The 9962-nt window shown below is 36.0% G+C and overlaps 1 protein-coding gene and 2 long non-coding RNA genes across 3 annotated transcripts in view; all 3 read right to left on the bottom strand.

Annotated features, from left to right (window-relative positions):
- LOC117340576 overlaps positions 1–9962 on the bottom strand; it is a 145425-nt gene that overhangs the window by 71752 nt on the left and 63711 nt on the right. Inside the window, exons 17-21 of the mRNA XM_033902336.1 lie at positions 6543–6594; positions 5857–5933; positions 5199–5250; positions 4512–4588; positions 3843–3894 (exon numbers count right to left, since the gene is read on the bottom strand). Coding sequence (XP_033758227.1) covers positions 3843–3894; positions 4512–4588; positions 5199–5250; positions 5857–5933; positions 6543–6594 — 310 coding nt within the window. The remainder of the gene's footprint in view (positions 1–3842; positions 3895–4511; positions 4589–5198; positions 5251–5856; positions 5934–6542; positions 6595–9962) is intronic.
- Positions 2040–2991, bottom strand: LOC117341545. The gene is made up of 3 exons (XR_004535659.1): positions 2963–2991; positions 2490–2523; positions 2040–2080 (listed from the first exon to the last, which is right to left on the bottom strand). It is a non-coding gene; the product is annotated as an uncharacterized LOC117341545 (long non-coding RNA).
- Positions 7237–8604, bottom strand: LOC117341544. Its single transcript, XR_004535658.1, has 4 exons — positions 8594–8604; positions 8246–8286; positions 7685–7736; positions 7237–7275 (listed from the first exon to the last, which is right to left on the bottom strand). It is a non-coding gene; the product is annotated as an uncharacterized LOC117341544 (long non-coding RNA).

Consider the following 9962-nt stretch of genomic DNA (forward strand, 5'->3'; position numbering starts at 1 on the left):
TACAACTTCTCTCTTGACATAAAACTATTGAAAAACAGCACGGATCTCACTTCTGTCCAAATGAACTATCAAATAATACTATTTCTGCCATGGTTGCTATGCAACGACAGTTTTGATTGGTTTAAAACCATGCATTATTTCACAGTTGTTTCGTGCCTCATCAGTCAAAACTGTTTTCACGAGGTGTTGGTACCGACCAGGTAAACTGTTTCCCAGAGGCCGAAGGTTTGTCAGTACGAACACCGAGTGGAAACTACTTTGACTGTTGACTGAGGAGCATGGAACAACTGTTTTGTTATTTGACCATCGGGTTGAATAAATTACAACAAAAAACAGTCTGAAATTCAAAATTTAATAACTCACAGAACCCTTGATGATATTCCTGGTATTAGCTGAGTCTCTGTTCTCTATGAGATTCAAAAGCTCGTCATCGTTTATGTCTTCAAACCTAGAAGTCATGTTTACAGTCGACCGATGTGAGTCAGATAACAATTTCCAATAATACACGCTCGTGTCAATAATACACGCTCGTGAGTCACGACTGTTACAATCTTTCCTTTCCGAAATCGTGCATTTGTAAACAAACATGGCGGCGCCAAAACGTTAGTACGTTGGAGACCGTGTTTTTACAACGGAGAAATCTGGCAGATTGTTCATTTCTATCCACCCAGATCACACTTTGCTAAACAATATATTGTAAGGTCTATTTCCACAGGCAAACTTTGGAGAGCATTTCTGCATGAATTGCTGGCCGACATCCCCGAAAGTTATCGAAACGGCTTGGAATTGACGTCAGCTTTTGAATATTAATTAGCACGCGCCTTATCGTTTCTTGTGAATTGTAACAGCCATTTCCCGGGGATTCGTTGCCGTTTTTCTATTACTACTTTGACTCGTGTATTGTTGCAGGATATACAACTCGGACTCGGATATTTTGCTATTTTAATGAATAACTCAGGCCTGCGGCCTCCGTTATTAATTTAATTGCAAAATATCGTCGTCCTCGTTGTATATCATGCGACAATACACGAATCATCGTTAAGTATTTCTTAAATAAGCTTGATGTTTAATAATTAGTTTAAACCCATAAGGAGTCAACCGAAGATAAAATAATAGCCAACATCTATCGTGTAGATGTTTAGATGTTTCAGTAATTTTCAGTAATTTATTTCACGTGTTTGTGTGTTTCAGAATATTACTTGTCTATCCAGTCGTCGAAGTCGCTCTGGCTTTATAGTGTTTAGTCATTGCTCCGAGACGTAAGTAGGTCAAAAACACTACAATGTTATACGTGCTGTTCACTGGTTAGAGAGTTCATCAGTGATGCTTTTTTAAATCCGCCAAGTTCAATTAAGGCACATACACAATTCTCAGGAGATAAGGCAATACAGACGGTATAGTCACTTAGCAATGAAGTGGTGAATGACGGAGACGAAACAATTATACTTCATTGTGAAGTAAAGATTTCCTGTTAACTCTAGACATAGGCCTGTGCTACGAACTCGCCAGCACACGAATCTTAAAAGTATGAAACTTAATGTACATTGGGGGATTGAACAGTCAGTGATCGATGTGAGTTAAAAAGTAGATTATGAAAAAATATTTATTCTTCATACAAAGTTTATCTAAATGCATATATATCATATAATTTTTTACAGAAATTTTAATTAAGAATCTTTATGTTAACATCATTGAATATTACAATGATTATTTCATAACAATGTCATTCCAAATAATCAGGTATACCTGTTACTTCATCACGTACGTATCAGACATATACAACGTCAGAGCATCTGCTTAATTAGGACGTTAAGTGAACGCAGAATTGACACAAGTCTCATTTGTCTCTTCAGATTATAACGTGAGCGCGGCTTGCTGGTCCTGTAAAGGGAACGTTCTGAGAATTTAAACTTCATATTAGTAAAACATTCCATGATATATCAAAAATTCATCTTAATAAGTATATTCAATAACATAAAACGCAAAAGAGGTTTTTTTTTGTTTTTTTTTAGACAACGCACCTTCGAGTTCATCATATACGGCCGCATTACTTCTTGTGCCAAGGGATTCATACATTTGTCTAGAATGAGAGGAAAAATCATTCCGATTAAATGATGTGCTTTGATTTGATTACTTTTACTCATTAATTATTATTTCAATAAACACATAACACATCTACACTGATTTCACGATTACGTCTCACATGATACTTGTGACATCGTAGTATGATCAATACAGTACGAATGTACATAAAAGAGAGTCTTTTCAACATTATTCTGCAATATTAAGCAATGCTGTAATATGCTTGAATTTTATTTTATTGAACATTGTTTTCATATGCATAATTTTGTCGAATGGCCTTGGCTGGTCTGTGCTTACTCTTACAATATATGTAATGGATTTTTTTAAAAAGAGTATGTACAGTTCACATTTGAGATTAAAGTATACATCATACTTATATTCTTTGTAAGTAAATCTACCATACAAACCTGTCGTCAGTGGAAGCTTGTGTATTCACATTGGCTGAAACAGAGTCAATGGATAATATTACGATAGCGTATTTCAAGAACGGTTTAGCTAAGTATCGCGAGACGTTTTGATATAATAATTATAACGAGTGTTATTTCCTCAGACAAAGACATACAATAATATAATAGTTCAAAGCCCTTACATACTGCTTTATCACACCAATATATAATTGTCTCTAAGTTGTGATTATCTAGACTTTAGCAAACAGCTCTGCCTCGTTTCACTTATCTCTTTGAGAGCCGCCATCCAGAGCTGCCATTCGGCGCAAAGAAAAAATTACTATATAGAAACATTTTCATTTATCAATCATTATGAGTGTTGTTTTGTTCAGACTAAGATATATACTTATTCAAAATTCTTATAAACTACTTTATCACAGCAATATATATCCTTCGCTAATGTGTGATTATGGGTGTCAAGTGTCGAAACCTACGTTGGGAGGTTGCCAGGTACTGACCGTAGGCCAGTGGTTTTTCTCTGGTTAGTCCGGCTTTCCTCCACCTCCAAAACTTGGCACGTTAAACAAAACAAACCAAACCAAGTGATTATGGGGACTTCAATTACAAGCCCTGCCTCTTTTCATTTCATTCCATTGAGAGCTTAAACCCGGACCTATCGTTCGGCGCAAACCGCTTGAAAATTTCCAGCACTGTCCTTTGACGTATAAATCCAACGTATCATAACCAGAAGGGAACACAAAGGATTGCCCCTACTCGGACTCGAACGAGCGATAAGTCCATCATAATTCTATTTACCAATATACCCTCATACCCAACAAAACAAGCACTTCATCAGTTCAACAACAGTATGACATTCGACTTACCTGCAGCATTACTACCAAGACACTCATAGTTTGATGGTGGTTCTCTTTCCTGTAGGTTCAAATCGTCATAGTGTGATCTGATCAACAAAATCACAAACATACCAGTCAGTTACAGGTGTTTATACTCACTTCACTGAATGTGCTACGTCATAATTGGTAACATTATATTAAGCTACAGATGTTAGATGTGTCATAGTATCTTGCAAAAAACAAAAACGTTGAGATCAAACATGTACATGAATTCCATGCATCAAATTCATACCCAGTATGTTGGAAACTATTTACATCATAGATGTGACAAACAAAATATATTTACAGTAATGAATGAGGGTATCTCATTCGGAAATGGAATGCAATGTAGACATCATAAGGCATGCTATAAAAACATAATTCATAATCTGAAACATTTTGTTCTCAGCTGTAAATACTGAATTTTGTCAAAATAAACATTTCTGATTAATAAAAACGTAAAATGGGAATTCAATCGTACCTCTCAGTTGGAATGTCATGTTGTCCTACAGGAGACAGAGGCAGGTTTACACCTATGAAATAATACATATTGAAATGAAAACCCAGCAAATCCTAAACGTCACATTATATGGCTGTTCTGCTGTTGAATAAAAACAATGACACATGGAATAAAATAAAAGATGCGTCTTTAAAGTTGTTACTCGAGGGATTTTTCTGACATAACTCAATATTTTTGTAATTACAAAATAACACCGATATTTATGTTGGCATGTGTTTAGGGGATGGAAACAAGTCAACATATTTGACAAGGCAAACAGAAAAATGTCACACAAAATGGGCAAACGAAGATAAGCTATGAACTTTTCTAAATTTCAGCGTAAAATTTTAGATGGTTCTGCTGTGTATATAAATGGTTATTTGTTTGTATTGGAGAAACAGAAGGTAACAAAACAAACCAGATCGCATAAATCAACTTGAGAGTTTCATTTGTATTTAAAAAAAAAAAAAAAAAGTTAATCAATATGTATCCGTCGCTAATGTGTGATTATGCGGCCTTCCATTACCAGCCCTGTCTCTTTTCATTTAACTCAGTAGTAACCAATAGACCGTCATACCCTACAAAGTAAGCACTTCATCATTGAAAAATGTAGCTGTCATCAGTTCAACAACAGTATGACAATTGACTTACCTGCAGCATTACTACCAAGACACTCATAGTTTGATGGTGGTTCTCTTTCCTCAAGGTTCAAATCGTCATAGTGTGATCTGATCAACAAAAGCACAAACATACCAGTCATTTACAGGTGTTTATACTCACGTCACTAAATGTGTTACATCATAGTCGGTAAAATTAGATTAAGCTTCAGATGCTAGATGTGTAAAAAAAAAAAAAAACAAAACTTTGAGATCAAAACATCAACATGAATTCCATGTATCAAATTCACGTCTAGTATTGTTGGAAAAAACAAAAGCTGATATCGCTTCAGCCAAAATGACCAGAGGTCAGTCAAGTCCTGGGAATTTTCCATCACGTGGCCTAGATATGGACCACCTTCTTGACCCCTCAATGTTAGCCCATTTACATAACAACCAGAAACAATGGAAGATGCGAGTGGTCCAAATGCCCCTCTCATCATATAATAACAAACAATTATAGACTGACATCAATGTATTTATTTATACAAATATAAATAAAGTAATTTGATAATAATAAATGAGTGTATCGCATTCGGAAATGGAATGCAATGTATACATCATAAGGCATGCTATAAAAACATAATTCATAATCTTAAACATTTTGTTTTCAGCTGTAAATACTGAATTTTGTCAAAATTAACATTTCTTATTTATTCGTAAAATGGGAATTCAATCATACCTCTCAGTTGCAATTTCCTGTTGTCCTACAGGAGACAGAGGCAGGTTTACACCTATGAAATAATACATATAGAAATGAAAACCCAGCAAATCCTAAACGTAACAATATATGGCTGCTCTGCTGTTAAGTAAAAAAAAAAAAGACACATGGAATGAAATTAGAGTTGCGTCTGTAAAGTTGTTACTCGAGGGATTTTTCTGACATAACTATATTTTTGGTATTTACAAAATAACACCGATATTTATGTTGGCATGTGTTTAGGGGACGGAAACAAGTCAACATATTTGACAAGGCAAAAAGAAAAATGTCACACAAAATGGGCAAATGAAGATACGCTTTGAGCTTTTCTAAATTTCAGCGTGAAATTTTAGATGGTTCTGCTGTGTATATAAATGGTTATATGTTTGTATTGGATAAACAGAAGGTAACAAAACAAACCAGATCGCATAAATCAACTTGAGAGTTTCATTTGTATTTAAAAGTTAATCAATATGTATCCGTCGCTAATGTGTGATTATGGGGCCTTCAATTACCAGCCCTGTCTCTTTTCATTTAACTCAGTAGTAACCAATAGACCGTAATACCCTACAAAATAAGCACTTCATCATTGAAAAATGTAGCTGTCATCAGTTTAACAACAGTATGACAATTGACTTACCTGCAGCATTACTACCAAGACACTCATAGTTTGATGGTGGTTCTCTTTCCTCTAGGTTCAAATCGTCATAGTGTGATCTGATCAACAAAATCACAAACATACCAGTCAGTTACAGGTGTTTATACTCACTTCACTGAATGTGTTACGTCATAGTCGGTAACATTAGATTAAGCTACAGATGTGTCATAGTATCTCGCAAAAAAACAAACACTTTGAGATCAAAACATGTACATGAATTCCATGCATCCAATTCACGTCTAGTATTGTTGGAAAAAACAAAAGCTGATATCGCTTCAGCCAAAATGACCAGAGGTCAGTCAAGTCCTGGGAATTTTCCATCACGTGGCCTAGATATGGACCACCTTCTTGACCCCTCAATGTTAGCCCATTTACATAACAACCAGAAACAATGGAAGATGCGAGTGGTCCAAATGCCCCTCTCATCATATAATAACAAACAATTATAGACTGACATCAATGTATGTATTTATACAAATATAAATAAAGTAAATTGATAATAATAAATGAGTGTATCGCATTCGGAAATCGAATGCAATGTATACATCATAAGGCATGCTATAAAAACATAATTCATAATCTTAAACATTTTGTTTTCAGCTGTAAATACTGAATTTTGTCAAAATTAACATTTCTTATTTATTCGTAAAATGGGAATTCAATCATACCTCTCAGTTGCAATTTCCTGTTGTCCTACAGGAGACAGAGGCAGGTTTACACCTATGAAATAATACATATAGAAATGAAAACCCAGCAAATCCTAAACGTAACAATATATGGCTGCTCTGCTGTTAAGTAAAAAAAAATGACACATGGAATGAAATTAGAGTTGCGTCTGTAAAGTTGTTACTCGGGGGATTTTTCTGACATAACTATATTTTTGGTATTTACAAAATAACACCGATATTTATGTTGGCATGTGTTTAGGGGACGGAAACAAGTCAACATATTTGACAAGGCAAAAAGAAAAATGTCACACAAAATGGGCAAATGAAGATACGCTTTGAGCTTTTCTAAATTTCAGCGTGAAATTTTAGATGGTTCTGCTGTGTATATAAATGGTTATATGTTTGTATTGGATAAACAGAAGGTAACAAAACAAACCAGATCGCATAAATCAACTTGAGAGTTTCATTTGTATTTAAAAGTTAATCAATATATATCCGTCGCTAATGTGTGATTATGCGGCCTTCCATTACCAGCCCTGTCTCTTTCCATTTAACTCAGTAGTAACCAATAGACCGTCTTACCCCACAAAATAAGCACTACATCATTGAAAAATGTAGCTGTCATCAGTTCAACAACAGTATGACATTCGACTTGCCTGAAGCATTACTACCAAGACAATCATAGTTTGATGGTGGTTCTCTTTCCTCAAGGTTCAAATCGTCATAATGTGATCTGATCAACAAAATCACAAACATACCAGTCAGTTACAGGTGTTTATACTCACGTCACTAAATGTGTTACGTCATAGTCGGCAACATTAGATTAAGCTACAGATGTGTCATAGTATCTCGCAAAAAAAAACAAACTTTCAGATCAAAACATGTACATGAATATCATGCATCACATTCATGTCCAGTATTGTTGGAAAATATTTACATCATAGATGTGACAAACAAAATAAATTGACAGTAATGAATGAGGGTATCTCATTCGGAAATGGTATGCAATGTAGACATCATAAGGCATGCTATAAAAACATAATTCATAATCTTAAACATTTTGTTTTCAGCTGTAAATACTGAATTTTGTCAAAATAAACATTTCTGATTAATAAAAACGTAAAATGGAAATTCAATCGTACCCCTCTGTTGGAATGTCATGTTGTCCTACAGGAGACAGAGGCAGGTTTACACCTATGAAATAATACATATTGAAATGAAAACCCAGCAAATCCTAAACGTCACAATATATGGTTGTTCTGCTGTTGAGTAAAAAACAATGACACGTGGAATGAAATAAAAGTTGCGTCTGTAAAGTTGTTACTCGAGGGATTTTTCTGATATAACTATGTTTTTTGGTGTTTACAAATTAACACCGATATTTATGTTGGCATGTGTTTAAGGGACAGAAACAAGTCAACATATTTGACAAGGCAAAAAAAATGTCACACAAAACGGCAAATGAAGATTAGCTTTGAGCTTTTCTAAATTTCAGCGTAAGTTTTGTGAAGATTCTGCTGTGTATATACATGGTTATTTGTTTGTATTGGAGAAACAGGAGGTAACAAAATAAAACAGATACCATAAATCAACGTGAGAGTTTCATTTGTATTTAAAAGTTAATCGGCTTAGCTTAATATACTGGACTGAACCATTTTTATTATTTTTCCTCGTCTTATTTTGAACAATTTTGGTAATGTTACCTGCTTCAGCCACGGGATTTTTTTCTCTGCCTTTCATCTCCCTAGAAACATAAATCGATATGAATGAAGAAATGCATAATTTTTCATTAAAAAGGTATTAAATGCAAAAAAAAAAAATAATAATAATAATAATAAAAAAACAGGCGCGAGGTGTAAATGCCCTTAATTACTGAATTTTGAATTTTGATTCTGCTTACATCTTTAGTATTCCTTAATATAACCATTTACTGCTTTGGGTATGCACATATACCTAGACTTTATTTAAGGAAATCAACATCGCGACATATAAACGGTAAAGATAATCATATCATACAATATTATATCGATGGAGATTATAATAACACTTACCTTAATGTCCGTCTACCTGCAATAGAGAAATAAAACGTAATTATTCACGAGGTAAAGAGAGATAATGCTAAACGACGAGAGAGAAAAAAAATCAACAGATTTAAAACTTAAACGTTCGTTCGATACAGATTGAAAATATTAATTGAAATGTAATTGAAAATGAAAAAGCGGCCATCTCTAATCAACATATTTGTTTAAAGGAGTTAAGATAAAGGATTAAGAATATCAAAACAAAACAAAACAATAGTGTAAAATATTTACACTCTGTCATGTTATCAGAAACACTGGAAATAAACAAGGTACTTAAAATAATTTATTTCACAGCAAATTGTTTCTGAGACAGTTTAACCAATACCGTCACAAACATCGTTTGGGAGGACGAAAAACAACGTCTGTTTGGAGGATGTAAAAAGCAAGAACAACGTCTGTGAGCGAGAGAGCTAGAAACACGTCTGTGGGAGGATGTAATAACTATGTCTGTGAGGGAGGATGTAAGAACCACGTCTGTGGGGAGGATGTAAGAACCACGTCTGTGAGGGAGGATATAAGAACCACGTCTGTTGGGAGGATGTTAGAACCACATCTGTGGGGGAGGATGTAAGATCCACGTCTGTGAGGGAGGATGTAAGAACCACACCTGTGGGGGAGGATGTAGGAACCACGTCTGCGGGGGAGGATGTAGGAACCACGTCTGCGGGGGAGGATGTTAGAACCACGTCTGTGGGGGAGGATGTAAGAACCACGTCTGTGGGGGAGGATGTAAGAACCACGTCTGTGAGGGAGGATGTAAGAACCACGTCTGTAGGGGAGGATGTAAGAACTACGTCTGTGAGGGAGGATGTAGGAACCACGTCTGTAGGGGAGGATGTAAGAACTACGTCTGTGAGGGAGGATGTAGGAACCACGTCTGTGAGGGAGGATGTAGGAACCACGTCTGTGGGGGAGGATGTAAGAACCACGTCTGTGGGGAGGATGTAAGAACTACGTCTGTGGAGGAGGATGTAAGATCCACGTCTGTGAGGGAGGATATAAGAACCACGTCTGTGGGGGAGGATGTAAGAACCACGTCTGTGGGGGAGGATGTAAGAACCACGTCTGTGGGGGAGGATGTAAGAACCACGTCTGTGGGGGAGGATGTAAGAACTACGTCTGTGGAGGAGGATGTAAGATCCACGTCTGTGGGGGAGGATGTAAGAACCACGTCTGTGGGGAGGATGTAGGAACCACGTCTGTTGGGGAGGATGTAAGAACCACGTCTGTTGGGAGGATGTCAGAACCACGTCTGTGGGGGAGGATGTAAGAACCACGTCTGTGGGGGAGGATGTAAGAACCACGTCTGTGGGGGAGGATGTAAGAACCACGTCTGTGA

This window comes from Pecten maximus, chromosome 13 (assembly GCF_902652985.1).
Source record: "Pecten maximus chromosome 13, xPecMax1.1, whole genome shotgun sequence".
Taxonomy (NCBI): domain Eukaryota; kingdom Metazoa; phylum Mollusca; class Bivalvia; order Pectinida; family Pectinidae; genus Pecten; species Pecten maximus.